At 42.0% G+C, this 16,524-nt stretch overlaps 2 protein-coding genes across 2 annotated transcripts; both read left to right on the plus strand.

The window, feature by feature from the left end:
* The first annotated feature begins 1,449 nt into the window (after positions 1-1,449).
* On the plus strand, positions 1,450-4,484 carry LOC149501497 (esterase FE4-like). Its single transcript, XM_089733314.1, has 3 exons — positions 1,450-1,827; positions 1,976-3,252; positions 4,228-4,484. Exons 1-3 carry the CDS (start codon positions 1,639-1,641, stop codon positions 4,412-4,414), a joined length of 1,653 nt encoding a protein of 550 aa, XP_089589440.1. The 5' UTR covers positions 1,450-1,638; the 3' UTR covers positions 4,415-4,484.
* Positions 4,485-12,658: 8,174 nt separating this feature from the next.
* Positions 12,659-13,677, plus strand: LOC149501498 (juvenile hormone esterase-like). The gene has a single exon (XM_089733319.1). The coding sequence runs from the start codon at positions 12,889-12,891 to the stop codon at positions 13,660-13,662; it is 774 nt and encodes a 257-aa protein (XP_089589445.1). The 5' UTR covers positions 12,659-12,888; the 3' UTR covers positions 13,663-13,677.
* Positions 13,678-16,524: the final 2,847 nt, after the last annotated feature.

Below are 16,524 nucleotides of genomic sequence, written 5' to 3' on the forward strand. Positions count from 1 at the left end.
TATCAAAGGTGGCAATCTGTGCATTTGGACAAAAAAATGTTTTGATATGTCAATACGGATTGATTTGAATATAATCGTCTCCTTCAAAGAATACGGTACAAGACCTGCATTAAATAAAGGTTAATAGTTAACCTGTTATTTATCTAAGATGTCGTTCCGAAGAGTTTTGTGACTGCCAATGGAATACAAAGTCAATAATTCGTTTTTCTGATTTACCAATAATTGTCCAAAAGTCAGATTGCCGGCTTTGATAATAGTCGACTCATATACTTGATAGCGATTATTATATACTTGAAACGCCCTTTTCGAAGAATTCTTCCGACACCTACGTCAATAAAATTATATCTTACAGCTTATCCTACACTTCAAATCTTAAGGGATGTTCACAATGGATTCTTTACAATTTATTAAATAATTTTTTTTACTAGTTTTCAAATACAATAAAATCTAATTTCATTTTCGTTCGGGGCTTTGATTCAATATATCAAGATTGATTTAGTTTCAAAAAAATCGATTCGAATTATGTAAATGTCTTCGTATTTCGACCCTCACAAAACTTTTATAATGTATAACTATATATTTATAATATATATCGTAAGTTAAAGACAAATGGACATAATCTAGTTTATAAAAATAATCCATTAGTTGTATCATTTTTAAATACCATTATTGTAGTGTTTTTGGAACAAATAATCAATTTCCAGGTAAAACTGGAACTATTAATGGTATATCTAACATTATGTCGCTGAATTTCTTGCCGGATCCTTTGAGCTGGTCGCGATTCCGATTCTGTTAATTAATGCACTCGCAATAAAACTGCCCTTGAGCCGAAAGGCTTACATTAGAGGCGCTTAGGTAAATATTAGCAAACTCCACCTTTCTGGCAGACCACTTGGGCACCAGAAATACATCCATAAAAAAACGTATTTGAAAATAAAAACTTACTACTTAAATAACTACTTACGTATTAGAAAAAAAAATACAAAAAAATCTTGCTTCATTCATATAAAAGCAAAATTAAGTGTCTAATTCTAAATTTATTTCCATAAATCTTAAAGTTACTTACCTTATCATAAAAATTTACGCAAATATCAATTATTTAACCTCGGTATTTGTTGGTAGAAGAAAGTAAATACTATGAACAATTTATACTGAATTCTGTTTAAAAAAAAAACAATGAAAAATACAATACGTTATTTGCGTTACTTCAAACCTGTTATCTAATATTGATAAAAAAACATTAGCTGATCATATCGACGCTTGAAAGGCAAACGTGACTAAGCGACATAACTGCATTGTACATAAATGATAGGCAATAACCATATTCGACGCGCAAAAAATATATATTTCTAGGTCTAGTAAAATCATTTTAGCTAGATTCTACTACAGCTAGATTCGTTAAAATAAATTTTGTTTTCAGGTATTTCAATTTTAAATTAGTCTACTGTAAAGTTCACGCATTGTCGCTTAGTCACGTTTGCCTTTCAAGCGTCGATATGAATTGTCTTAACACTCGATTCAACATAAGGAGCACGTGTCAAAGATTTCTGTACTTATGAACAGGGGGCTATCTAAACAGATAACGTGAAGTATGTAAGCTGCGGTTTGCTGGGCTATTTTCATTGCTGAAGACACATTATGTTGATAAAGACGTTCTTTGTGATCGCATCTGTGGTCCATGTTCTGGGACATCACGATGGGGACTTGTCGAGAATAGTCCAAACAGACCAGGGCCCCGTGAGAGGTTACAAGGACGACACAGGAGATATTTTTGTTTTCTACAATATACCCTACGCGACCACCCCTACCGGAGTAGACCGATACAAGGTTTTTGTTGTATTTATTAATATTTATTACAGTTTTTTTAATATTTTAAGATATGGTGTATAATTTTTTGTATATCTTTCAACGTAAAATATTTAAAAAGTTGTTTGTTACGTAATTATTCAGGACAATGAAAATATTAACATTTCAGGCACCTTTACCACCGCCAACATGGTCAGAGCCTTTCGAAGCTGTTAACCGAGATATAGTTTGTCCGCAACATGACGCAGGAATTTCCGGTTTAAATGTAAAAATGCAAGAAGACTGCTTGATTGCAAACATACACGTACCTGCAACAGACGAGAAGAATCTGCCGGTCCTCGTCTATGTACACGGAGGTGCTTTTCAAATTGGATACGGCAATAAGCTATCTCCAAAAAAACTTATCCAAACGAAGAATTTAATCGTCGTTACCTTTAATTACCGTTTAGGGATTCACGGTTTTTTGTGTCTTGGTACAGAAGACGCACCAGGTAACGCAGGCATTAAGGATCAAGTGGCACTCTTGCGTTGGGTGAACAGAAACATCGCCAGCTTCGGCGGTAATCCTAATGATGTTACTATAGCGGGCTGCAGTGCCGGTTCGTCTTCCGTAGATCTGTTGATGCTATCAGATACCACGAGGGGATTATTCAATAAGGTTATCGCAGGTAGCGGTGCCAGCTTAAGTGGTTTCAGCGTGCAAATAGACCCTCTGGGATCTGCTCAAGAGCAGGGTTTAGTGTTAAACTTCACAAACGTGGAAGACATAGCTGCTCTTGGAGAATCTTATAAAAATATCCCAATTGAAAAGTTACTTTTAACAAATTTTAGAAACAGAAAACATTCTGGAGTCGAATTCGCTCCTTGTGTAGAACGAGACATAGGACAAGAAATGTTTCTCAAGGAGGCGCCAATTGATATTTTGAAAAAAGGCGATTATCCGAAAATGCCAATTATTTATGGCTTTACGAGTATGGAAGGTTTGATAAGACTACCGTTCTTTGAGGAATGGAAAGATGAAATGAACGAAAAGTTTTCGGACTTTTTATCAATCGATCTACAATTCGATAATGAACAGGAAAGAGAGGAAATTGCAGCTAAAATAAAACAATTCTATTTCGGCGACGCTGAAGTTTCAGGCGATACAATTTTGAATTTTATCAACTATTTCACAGATGTCATGTTCTCTTACTCGATGCTCTGGTCGGTTCAGCTACATACAAGAAATGGTAACGACCAGGTGTACCTGTACGAATATTCATATGTCGACGATGATGTACCTACAATTCCGTACACCAATGTTCGAGGCGCTGAGCATTGCGCTCAAAATAATGCATTGCTTGATGGAATAAGTTCAACTCTTTCAGATGAGACTAACATTTCAGATGGCTTCAGAGCTATTAAGAAAATAATGAGAGAGATGTGGTCTAACTTTATAACCACTGGGTAAGTTACGTTCAAACTCTATATTACAATTTAAATTTGACAAATATGTAGAGGCTTAGCTTAAAATTTATTTCATTAAAGGTTTTGTGTGAAAATAAAGTGTAATAATAAGCATGCTATATGAAATATCTGTAAAATTTACACTAAAAGCAGTGTTTGAGCTTGCTTATTGCCACTTCACGGCTACATCTTATTTTTTGTGTGCGCTGAGCTAACAAAAACTGTACTCTCGGATATAATTGATGACCTCATCCACGTTTTGGCACAATACCTAAATATTGTAGATGGCGTAAACGTATCAATATTTCTTTAGTTCGGGCAGACATTGTCGAAACGCCGTCCCACACGTTAATGCAGTGGCCTGGCATAACGAATGTCACTAAAAGTAAATTGACACTGCCGCCCTTAGTATCCAAGTGTTCTGATCCACACCAAGATATAATTCTGAAAGGATAAGAGAAACTCGTTTCGCCACAAACGTTAGAAATACACATGACATGTCGTCTTTTCGCATTAAAAGTGTACAATTTCCAAAAATATTCGAAATTGAGTTAATATGCGTAAACATTTGGTATCACTAGTATTTTTCTCACAAATACTGTCAAAAGGGCGTACTTAGTTTAGTTTTAGTTTTTTTTTTTTTAGTTTACCTATATTTTGACAACTATTAACAAAATTAATAGATAATTTTATCTTACTTTAAAAGACAAATAATGTAATTGGTAAAAACTAAAAAATAAATTATGAGATATATAGAATATCAAAGATGATTAATATTAAATATAGATAGAATATCAAAGATGATTAATATTAAAAACATCATATGTTAAACCTTTAAAACACGCTCCTGTAAAATTTAGTAAGTTTTGACATTATACAGTTTTAATGCGAGAAAACGATATATGAAAATATATAATTAAATAGCCTATTGACAAATAAATAGGTTTTAAGGTTAACTATTATATTTGTTTTTAGGCAACCAGTTCCAGCAAATTCATCACTGCCCTCCTGGCCGCCAGCAAACGAGTACAAGACTCCGCACATGTCTTTTGGTTCCAACGTAGAACTGAAAGGAGTATTGCTCGAACAACGATTTCGCTTCTGGGATGAAATATACGATAAGCACTATCGTACTCCCAAGTCTCCCGCAATTCCTAATTAAATTTTAGGAAAACACATATAAATCGAAATGTATGTAATGTACGTCATTTTAAATAAAACACAAGACTGACCGTATCGTAATTTTATTTTATTTTAAGAAAGGTTAATGATAGTTACATGGAAATGTCACAAATGGTCAATAAGATGATAACGATTAAGTCAATTTCCAATTGGCCATTAGCAACAGTTGGGCAGGAGATCATGATTTATCTGAAAAGTAAATACCGAGTTCACAGGCAAAATCTATTAGTGTATATCATCTTTCTATCATTTTCGACGATAAAATTACACATTAAATCCCTGGGGGTAGGATTTACTAACAGCTACCCGAACGCCTCCAAAGGAGACCTAACAACCCAAGAGCAGCTGCTTCGCGAATGAATCTACTACCGGATCGGAATCGCGACCCGCTGAGAAGATACGGCGAGAAACTCATCGGATATCTATTTATGTTATTATACCGATCATAGGCAGTAAAAGCTATCATGCTAATGCAACATAGAATATGACATAATATCTGAAAGTGTTGAGTGGCATTATCGTTCTCTTATCTACATTTATGTGTGTTACATATTTGCACGTGAGCAGGTGTACCACAGTTTTCATAGAACAGTATCATATATTGGGTTGTTCCGAAAGTAATTTCGCTTTTTTTGTGGATATGAACCCATACATCGAGCTTCAAGGATAATCCCAGGCCTTTCAAGTGGTCATAAACTGTTGAATTTGATAAATTTAACCTCAATCCGATCTCACGTGTTGTTATCCGCCGGTTCGCATCAACTAATGTCTTTATCGCGCCTTAAAAATTATATGGCTAAAATATGACGTTGGGTGCAAGAAAATACAATTAACTCCTCTGTCGGGAAAAATCGAAATAGGTAACTTTCCGAACAACTTATTATTTCTACAGATATTTGTATCACCTTTATTTGTTCCGTATGTCTCGAACGTTTTAAAACAAAGAGTATTTACATTCTGTCGTGTTTGTTCAACTTTAATAATTCATCATCCTCAAACAGTCTGTTGGCAAAATTAGATTCGGAAATATGCAAAAATATAATTGACGAAATGTTTACCTTTTTTTTTCCTACCTAAGCTGGTAGCCTTGAGAGGCTATTCCAGCGTAACTTTAACTAGTAGGTGAGCTCATGGGGCTCAAACCTGACGACGTTGCTAACACGAACCCTAGCAAGAGCCGTGCTTCGTAGAATCTACCACCGGATCGGAAACGCGACCCACTTGGAAGATCCGGCGAGAAACTCAGTGGGCTGTGTCTGAGGGTTAATTTACTCGTCGAGCCCTTCGTCGCAAGCGACGGGTTCGACGAGAACGGTGACCGGTGCTTGAAGTACCTAAAAGCACCGTTAGTGGATCGGGAGGATCCGAAATTACGTGTTTTGGGCGACGTCGACTGCTTTCCATTCTTTCCACAAGATCGGGAATGTAGTTACCGGCGGCCACGATGAGAGGGTTCTCGTGTCGTGCCGCTTTACGGAGTGGCGCATCGACGCCGACTGTAAATACTTACTGATGGACTCTAAGTCCAGGTCGTCATGGAGGTCGACGTTCCTGACGAACCACGGGGCTCCGACGGCTATCCTGCAAAAACGGGATTGAATGATTTTTGATGAGGGATTTTTGAGGCGCTTCCCTTAGGATCACTTAGGAAACTGAATCTTTTCTATCAATTGAGCTATTTGTCAAATTTTTTAAATTTTTTTTTACAAATATCCCACAAATTTTGCAGTAAACTGTTTTTGCTTTCTTTCATATTTGATTCGTTTCATTAACTAATATTGTTTTTTTTATAAATCATTACTTAATACAAACATAAAAAACTATAGAAAGATCAAACTCCATTAAAACCGGGTGAAGTTTAAGAAAGTGGGCGGAGCCAGAGTGGCACGTGCTTCACGTTTGTTTGGTAATTGCTAACTTCATTCGGTAACTGACGAATAGGAAGGCGCACATTGGTAACAAGATCCTACAGGTTTTGTTTGTTGTGTTTTTTCTCATTGTCAATAAATTATAGTTACAGTCAGTGTTTACTGTGTATTTCATAGTTTTTTGCGTGTTTAATGAATATTTGATATAAATATTAAGTGAAATGTCGCCATCAATAAAAAGAAGTATCTGGACTATAAGCCTTAGGTATATCATAATATACAATAGACAAAAATGATCCGGAGAAGTCGGAGTGTAAGATATGCAATAAAAGTTACTCGTTTTTTTTTTTTTTTTTTTATGGTTGAAAGTTTACTGGTGGCCCGAAGGCCTTTCCAGTTTCACCAGGACAGGTGGGCGAGCAAAGGCTCAGCCAAGAGGGGTGGGATTTGCTAACAACTGCCCGAGCGCCTCCGAAGGAGACCTAACAACTCAAGAGCAATTGTTTCGCGAATGAATCTACTACCGGATCGGAATCGCGACCCGCTGAGAAGATCCGGCGAGAAACTCAGCGGGCTGATGCATGGGTTAGGTTGCACGTCGACCTCTTTGTCGAGTTCGACGAGTACGGTTACCGGGGTCCCTAAGCCTGCCCCTAGTATTAGAGCTGAAGGCATCTAATGCAAAGGTTATTGGATCTGATGGATCCGTAAGGACGTGTCTAGGGCGTCGACGGTGACTGGCTCCTGCATGATCAGGATTCGGAGAGTAGTCAGCGGCGGCAACGATAAGGCGATTATCATGACGCATAGCCTTATCGAAGTATCGTTCCGACGCTGACTTCATGTATTTCCGAATTGATTCGAGGCCCAGGTCGTCGTGTAGGTCAACGTTCCTCACGAACCACGGAGCGCCGACAGCTAACCTGCAAAAGCGGGATTGTAGGGATTGGAGGGTGTCTATGTGTGTGCGGGCCGCGTGAGCGAACACCACACTCGCGTAAGTCATGACGGGCCTTATGCAAGTTTTGTAAAGTGTCACCTTGTTCCGAAGGGACATTTTACTCCGCTTACAGATCATGGGGTAGAGTCTACCGAGAATAAACGCGGCACGGTCACGGACTGATTTTATATGCGGGCGGAATGTCATCGATGCATCCAGGGTAACGCCCAGGTACTTGACCTTCCTGGCCCAGGGTATGGGTTGTCTAAAGAGAGTAATCGGGGGTGTGAGATTCCTCCTCCTAATCCGGGAGGAAATCCGTGTGGAACTTCCCCTCTGAAATAGCACCGCAGTACTTTTCGCTGGGTTGATGTCTATGCGCCATTTTCGGAACCACTGTCCTAGGGCTAGGGCTGCGCTCTGAAGCTTCTTCGCGATTAGGGACTTATTTCTACTAGAATAGTAAACAGTCGTGTCGTCGGCGAATAAAGCTAAATGGGTCGGCGGCGACCGGGGAATATCGTTGACGAATAAACTAAATAGGAGGGGTGAGAGGACAGAGCCTTGCGGGACTCCAGCTGTGAGAGGTCGTGGGGAGGAGCGGGTTCCCTCGACTCGATATCGAAAAGAGCGGTTCGACAAGAAGTCCCGTATGATGAGCACGAGACTATCCGGCACGCCCATGTTGAATAGTTTGAAAATCAAACCATTGTGCCAGACTTTGTCGAACGCTTTTGCGACGTCGAAGAAGAGAGCTCCCGTGTATAACGGTTTTGGTCGATTAAGCCCCACAAGAATGTGCTCCGTGAGGCGGTGCACCTGTTGAACGCATGAGTGATTTGTACGGAATCCGAATTGTTCATCGATGAGAATGCCCTTGGATGAGACGAAATCTCTGAGGCGCTTGTAGAGCAGACGCTCATACAGTTTGCCTAGAGACATGAGGAGGCTAATCGGGCGGTAGCTCGTCGGATGATTTTTTGGTTTACCGGGTTTATGTATGCCGATAACGTCCGCTTCTTTCCACACCGCGGGAAAGATACAGTTCGCCATAGCGGCATTGAAAATAGATGCCAACATCACGATGAGTTGGACGGGTAGAAGTTTAATAACGCGGTTAGATATACCGTCGGAACCGGGAGCCTTGCGAGGACGTAGGTCTTTGATCAAGTCTTTAACTTCCATCGGGGTGACGGGTGGTAACGCATCCGAGGGTGGCAAGGAGGCTCTGCGTTCTACCTCACTGTCTACTAATTCTACATGAACAGGGTCCACGGATTGAGTGCTGGGCGTGCACTGGGTTTGCAATGTATCGGCCAGCAGCTCTGCTTTTTCGTCATCATCAAAGGCCGCGAGTCGGCCTGAGGGGCCTACGAGGGGGGGCATAGTTACTACCGTATCCGATTTGAGAGTACGAGCTAAGCGGTAGTAAGACCTTTGGGGGGGCGCGAGTCCTTCTAAGAAATCAGACCATCTGGCATCTCGGACTTCGGCGATGCGAGACTTTACGTCGCGTTGTAGGGCACGCATTCGAATACGATTTTCCGCGGTAGGATACCTGTCGTAGGCGCGTATCGAGGCGTTCTTAGCTCTAAGGAGTTCCCTAATATCGTCGGACAATTTGAAGCGGTGAAGGAAGTCCTCCGCTACAACTTGTTTCGATGACCTATCTAATGTCGAGGTGATGTGTGATGTTAAGATGTCTATGGCTTCAGCGGTATCCTGAGGAGACGGGGTAGAGTCCGGGTTAAACGGGAGCGATGGTGGATCAGATTCAGCCAGGCTGATGCCCAGCGTGTGCCAATCCACCACAGTCCTCGTGACGGGAACGGAATCGGGAGCGCGACCGAGCTTCATGACGACGGGACGGTGGTCTGAATCTAACTCTGAAACTACTTCGATCGAGTGTAAGCGCAGAGTTACATTTTTTAATAACGCTATGTCGAGTATATCCGGGCGATGCGCGATATTTACCGGGTTGTGAGTCGGGGTTAACGGAGCGACGATATCGAAGGCGAGATCATCGACTAACGCGTCAAGCCGCCTGCCGTTCGGGGTTGTGGTGTGTGAGTTCCACCTGATGTGTTTACAATTTAGGTCGCCCGCCAGAATGACAGAGCTCCCCATACCGAGCAGCGCCTCAATATCACTGCTTAGAACGATCTTATCCGGTGGAAGATAAACGGACGCGATAATGATCGGCGCGTGTCCCGTCAGTGAGATTCGGCACACTGATGCTTCGATATTAGCGAGCGCGGGAGGATCGAGCGGGACGCAATGCAGGGCTCTTCTATAGTAAATAACGGTACCACCACCACGGGCAGAGAGCCTGTCGTTCCTGACCATGTTATAGTTCGCGATTTTAGGGTCACGGCGTGCGGGCTTAAGTAGGGTCTCCTGCACTAAGAAAATGTCAATTTGATGGTCACGCAAAAAATCACAAACCTGATCACGTTGATTTGCGAGACCGTAAGCGTTAAAAAATCCTATTGTTACGGATAAGGGTTTTATTCTACTAATGTACGCCATTGATTACCGGCGGAGTGAGGGGAGGACGTACGTATTTAACGACGCGTATACGTCAGCGTATTCTTGCACAACGGCGATGAAATGTTGTGCAGTGGAGGCGGCGCGAATGGCGTCACCCAAAGCGTTAACACGCTCAAAGTTGATCGACTGAAAAAAGTCGATCGCTAGAGCGAGATTTTCGGACGCGGTCGGAGGGCAGGTCGCGGGGGAGGGACGTATCGCGGGGGTGGGACGAGTCGCGGGGGAGAGAGTTGTAGCCGTGTTCGTGTACGGCAACGGTTTAGCCCAAGCCGAGACGCTGGGCACCGACGCCGGCACGAAAGCAGGCTTAGCCTTCGGCACAGAGGGTACCGTGGCTTTGATGTCTGGGCCGGAAGCTCGGAGGCGGTTTTGACGGGCGACGCGGCGATTTATTTTTGGAGCTCGGGGGCATCCACGGTAGTTCGCGGGGTGACCTTGTGTTCGGCACAGGACACAGCTAGGCGGTTCCGTCGCGGTTTTTTGGTCGCGAGCGCAGAGGGCCGTGGCGTGATCGCCCAAACACTTAACACATCGGGGGCGCGCGTGACAGTTACGGGAAGAGTGCCCGTACAGTTGGCAGTTATGGCACTGACTAGGAGTGCCTTTTTTATGGGGGACTTCGACGGCAATACCGGAGAGCCTACAGACGGTCCGAATGTTAAAAATTTGCTTACCCTGGGGGGTAGGCTGGAGGGCGACTAAAACCATATTGTATGGCTCCCTACCGCGGCCGGTGTGCATGCGGTGCACGGAATTTACTGGTAGGCCTTGTTCTATTAGATCTGCCTTGACGAGATCGGCATCTAGCTCCTTCGGGATTCCACGTATGACAACGCGGAGTTCGCGCTCCTCCTGGAGCGTATAAGTGTGGAAACTTATACGCTCCTTTCGGAGGTAACTTGAGAGGGCCCTATGGTCGTCAGGTGTCGTTACTTTTATTTGAATCCCGTTGGCGAGATTACGGGCGCTGGCAAAATTAATATTTTTGGCCTTAAGGGCCAGGGAAACTCGGTCCCAAGCTGCCTTCTCTTGAAGGATAACCGGGGGAGGGGTCTGAGTTTTAGATTGCGCCACCGGTCGCGGCGACGGAGTGGCACGGGCTGGAGGCGCAACGGGAGTCTGAGGGCGGGGGCGCGACGCGTTCGCGGCTTTGCTAATTTTAGCGGCCGCGAGAGCTCGAGACTCCGCGGCACGCTTCTTACCCTTTTGTACCAGGGTGAATCCATCCGTCGATGAGGCGGGGGCGAGGTCGACCTCCATCTCCGAGTCAGAGCCGGAGGAGGAGGAGGCGGGCGCAGGTGACCTACAAGCAGGAGTTTTGGAGGGCGCGACGGAGGCCGCGGATGATCGCGCTGCTGGAACGGTGGCCACGGCGGACGACGCAGTAGTTTTACTCGCCAGTATAGGCGACGCGGGAACGGCAGGCACGACGGAGGCTGCGGTGCTCGATGTAGACGCTTTGCACGCAGGTACAGGCGACGCAGGAGCAGCGAGCACGGCGGAGTCTTCGAGAGAGCTCGCAGTGTGATTGGCCTTGAAAGCCAGAAACTCTGAGGCGAGCTGTGGGTGACGAAGTCGGAGGAATTCCACGAATACAGCGTCCATGATCGCTGAGTACCCAGGTGGGGCGGCCCCGGGTCTTGAAAACACTCGCCTTGCGGCGAGGCCCCAACTTCTCGGACCTGAGCGGTTCTATTGAACACAGGTGGCAATGCGGCGCGATTACTACAGGACAAAGAAAAAGCACAACAAAACAGAAATTACAAAAAGAAGCAAAACAAATAAATACTTGCAGGAAAACACTTTGTCGGCAAATGTTCCACGAACACAAAAATAACTAAAACAAAACAAATAAAAGCTTCCAGGAAACACACTTGGTCGGCAGATGTATCACGAACACAGGCCGCGCGAACAATGGCCGCGCGAACAATGGCCGGGCTAACAAAAGCCGGGCGAACAAAGACCGGGCGATCGAGTGGACGATGAGCACGTCCGCACGTGACGGGTGCCTCTATCGGAATAAAGTTACTCGTGTAAGGGACGCACTACTACTTCTTTGAAAAATCACCGCAAAAAAAATACACCCGGATGAGTTTTATTTATTCCAAAGTACGAATAAGGAAAAGGAATTGAAGAAGAAAAAGAATTAGCATGCAGATATTTACCACCTCCACCAGCCAGTGTTCCCAGCGAATAACTGTTTAGTGGAGTTGGGTTAATATGTAATCCACTAAGAAACAGGTTGGAAGCTGAGAAGGCTGCAATATTGCTATTTATTAAATAATTATCCTTTTAAAATCGCAAAATCCGCATCCGCATCTGCATTACATCTGCATCCGCATCCAATCCGCATCCGCGGATGTGAACTTCTAATAATCCGCATCCGCATCTGCATCCGCGGATGTCTAAATTATTGCATCCGTAACAACCCTGCTGACAAGTACGCATGCGCGTTAATGTTCACGTCTGCTCTCACGCACCTAAAATTCTCCGCCATTGTTGTGCCCGGGTAATTTGCAATATTGTGTTTAGTGTAAAAGTGAAATAAACAAAAGGCAATAAAATTTAATAGCGAAGCATTAAACAAAGATGAGTTCATCAGACAGTTCTTATTCAATTAGTAGTAGTTTATTTAAAAATAAAAAAAACAGTGAGTGGGGGGCTCCGAACCCCCACACCCTGCCAGGGCTTCACCCCTGGACCCCACCGGGGCTTCGCCCCTGGACTCCGGCTCGGCACTCCACGGATGCTAAGTTTTTTACAATGTCGAACTTTCAGCCTGCGCGCGATCACGCGGGAGGAAATGTCCAACTTTTTTCCCTTGGTGCACAATGTACTATTAACAAACTATTTCTTTCTCAGGCGCCGCTTCCACCACCGGTGTGGCTGAACACTTTCGAAGCAGTAGATAAAGGCGTCATTTGCCCACAGACGCCCCTTGGACCAGTACATAGCAATTTAACGCAACAAGAAAATTGCCTTATCGTAAACGTGTTCGTCCCGGACACGGAGGAAAAGAACTTGCCTGTAGTGGTCGCCGTTCACGGAGGAGCTTTTCAAATAGGATATGGTAATTGGGTCGAACTTAAAGAGTTTATGAGGATTAATAAAGTAATAGTTGTTGACTTTAATTATCGTCTCGGCGTACACGGGTTTTTGTGCCTGGGCACTGAAGACTCTCCAGGCAACGCTGGCTTGAAAGATCAAGTGGCATTATTGCGCTGGGTCAACAGAAATATTGGCAGCTTCGGTGGAAACCCAGATGACGTTACACTGATAGGATACAGCGCAGGATCTGCAGCAGTGGATTTGCTGTTGCTCTCAAAATCGGTACGAGGTCTGTTTCACAAGATCATTCTTGAGAGTGGATCGAATTTAGCACCGTTCGCGGTCCAACTAGATCCATTACAAAATGCTAAAGATTACGCTAAACAACTGAAGTTTGAAAGGTTTGATGACATATACGCTTTAGAAGAGTTTTACAAAACAGCATCGTACCAACAATTAACTTCCGATGCATTTATAGATAGACCTGACTCAACGTTTATGTTTGTACCTTGCGTCGAACGTGATGTCGGAGAGGAAATAATACTTGATGATGCTCCAATTAACCTTCTACAAAATAAGCAGTACCCAAAAGTACCTATGCTAATTGGCTTTGCCAACATGGAAGGCCTCATGCGTATAGATCTCTTTGACGAGTGGAAGATAAAAATGAATAAACGATTTTCGGATTTCCTTCCTGCGGATTTGCACTTCAAAAACGAAAGCCAAAAGAAGGAAGTAGCGAAAATTATCAAAGAATTCTATTTTGGTGATCGTCCAGTGAACACTGATGGCGTTTTGAATTATGTGAACCATCGATCGTAGATCGTTAGATGGGCCGCTCCATACTAAAAGGCGCACAATATTATGTCATCACTCAAAGAGGTGCACGCACAACTCTTGTCTTAGTACGCGACAAGTGCCTACTGTGAGTGGATGCGCGCTTAAAAAAGTTATTTTACTTTTTTCTTGTTTAAACATTTAATTATGCCTTCGGGTTCATTTTGGAATTGTTAAAACACAAGCCGAAACACAAATAAAGACAAAGGTATTACTTTTTATGCGTAATTATTTGTAAATAATTTAATTTCATTTATTTAAAACACACGTCTCGAGCGGCTTAGCGGGATGAAGAAGAGGCGTGAGGGGTGGAGAAGCGGCCGGCTGCCAAAGATTATGTACTAAACAGAATGGTTAAAGTTCTGAAGGTAACGATCTCTATACGGCACTGTTCCTTTTTGTGCAACTGGAAATGAATAAAACTATATACTATGATATGAAATACTTTAAAATAGCAATGAAGTAATAACTTTCATTATGAGTGATTTTTATTTCTATTTTCTACAATCTTAAGTTTATATGTATATCAAATGTATCATTATATTTTTATACAGTACAGGGATTATCTTTTATAGTCCGGGAGCTGGATACAAAGTACGCGATCATTTTTTGTCAATTTTAGTTTCCCTCGAGATCCGCGAGTTAAAGAGAATGGATTGAAGTAAGTGGATTTTTGACGGACTTTGATTTAATTAAAGTGACGTATTCTAAATAAATGATTTTATTTCATTACTTTATTTTTTTATTATTTTCTATCATTCTTACTAACCTGATTTCTTATAGTACTGTGTACTGTAAGAAATCAGGTTATAAACATAATATATGTCGGCGTTAAGCCGGGATTTACACACATAAGTTCTTTTACAATGAAAGTACAATACAATTCTATAAAACTTTAACATTACTTGTTTACAACAAAAAGCCACGCCGAGTTATTCAGTGGTTTTTACACAATTAGCCATTTTGTGTTGGTTATAGCAACTACAACTTCTTTTATACAAACAAATGTAATTACTGCGAAACAATTCACAAAACATAGCTTAATATTCAAAATACATATTTTAGTGATTTTACATGACTCACATTTAATTTATTTTACATGAATTACTTTTAAGTAATATTAACTAACATTGTTATTATCCAGCCTAATAATAGATGGCGCCAACAACATCATTGCATAACAATTACAATACTTAATTAAATTATTAGTACTGTTAATTATAATATAAATTATTATTAATATTTAATCATTTATACAGTCATTTGTGTTTTTAAACAATAATATAAACATTAAACATATTCTGAACATTTTCACATCAAAACAGTGTCTGCTAATTATTAAATATGGTAGAATAACAGTTTTGTTGATAATAATAAATAAATATTAACATAGAATAAACTAAACTATATATTATTATGTTAATTATTGCCAACAGTGGCGTTTGCGCCCATACGGCCATACTGATTCCAGCGCGTCCGTTGCGCTGTTTTAGCATTTCACATAACAGTAAACAAGGCATATCCCCTACTGGGATCTACCCAATACACAAGGCACCATTCACCCTTACGAGATCTAGCTAACACACAAGAGGATCACCCAACGGGATTTACCCAACACACAAAGCATCACTCATACAGGTCTAGTTAACTCGCAAGCCATCACCCTTACAGGATCTAGCTAACTTACCAGGCTTCACCCTTACGGGATCTAGCCAACACACTCGGCATCACCCATTCGGGATCTAGCCAACTCACAAGGCATCACCCACTTGGGATCTAGCCAACCCACAAGGCATCACCCTCTCGGGATCTAGCCAACCCATAAGGCATCACCCATTCGGGATCTAGCCAACTCATAAGGCATCACCCATTCGGGATCTAGCCAACTCATAAGGCATCACCCATTCGGGATCTAGCCAACTCATAAGGCATCACCCATACGGGATCTAGCCAACAAGACCAGGATTAAGGATTCGCATGGTGGCCCGCCAGCGTTTTAGGAAGGATAATTGGATAGGAAAATAAAAGTAGCCACTTTAACAAATTATGAATCATTTTACAGCAGAACAAATCTCTCTGCCCATACGGTCAATTTTTCAATGATCAGAATCCTTTGACATTAAGAGGATAGATTTACCTGTATCAAACCTTTACCATTACCAAACCTTTACCTTTACCTTTATCTTTATCAAAACACATTGGATGGCAGAGACCGCTCGTCCATCCATTTCTCACCAGCTGATTCAACTTCCCTTAATTAATCATTCAGCGGACCATTTCCAATTTGCTTTATTTTAATGGCAGGTAGGGAACATCATCCTCCTAATGCCTCTGCATTTTTGTTTTATTTTTGTGCTGTAGCTTTTAATCAACTGTAATTCTTAAAGCTGCCTGTTAGAGCTTATTAAATTATATTTTACAAACATGTGACATTTATGACCCATCAATAGTTCAGCATGCCTGTTGACCATGCTCGTTCTCTTTGCAATAAATAATGTGGTACTGAATTTCATACTGTTCACAAGTTTTTGAAACTCCTGAATTATCTTTTATCTTGGTGAACAGTGAAAAGTGACAGGGTTCCAAAAATGTAACTAAGATTTTTAAAGCAGAAACCAATACAGAGATCTGTGCAATCCTTTTTCTTGACTAATAATAAAGTGGCATCCCCACTAGAAACCTAGGGTGCAGAGAGTTAATCACCCACTCATCCAAAAATAAATAATTATGAAAGGAAAAGTAATAATATGGAGCTACTGAACAAGGATGAGCTGTCTCTTATTATGGCATTTTATTACGTTTATTTTTATTGTAATATGCTTGAACTCCTCACAATAAACAGGAGAG

The sequence above is a fragment of the Bombyx mandarina genome, chromosome 15 (genome assembly GCF_030267445.1).
Source record: "Bombyx mandarina strain Sakado chromosome 15, ASM3026744v2".
NCBI classification, from domain to species: Eukaryota; Metazoa; Arthropoda; class Insecta; order Lepidoptera; family Bombycidae; genus Bombyx; species Bombyx mandarina.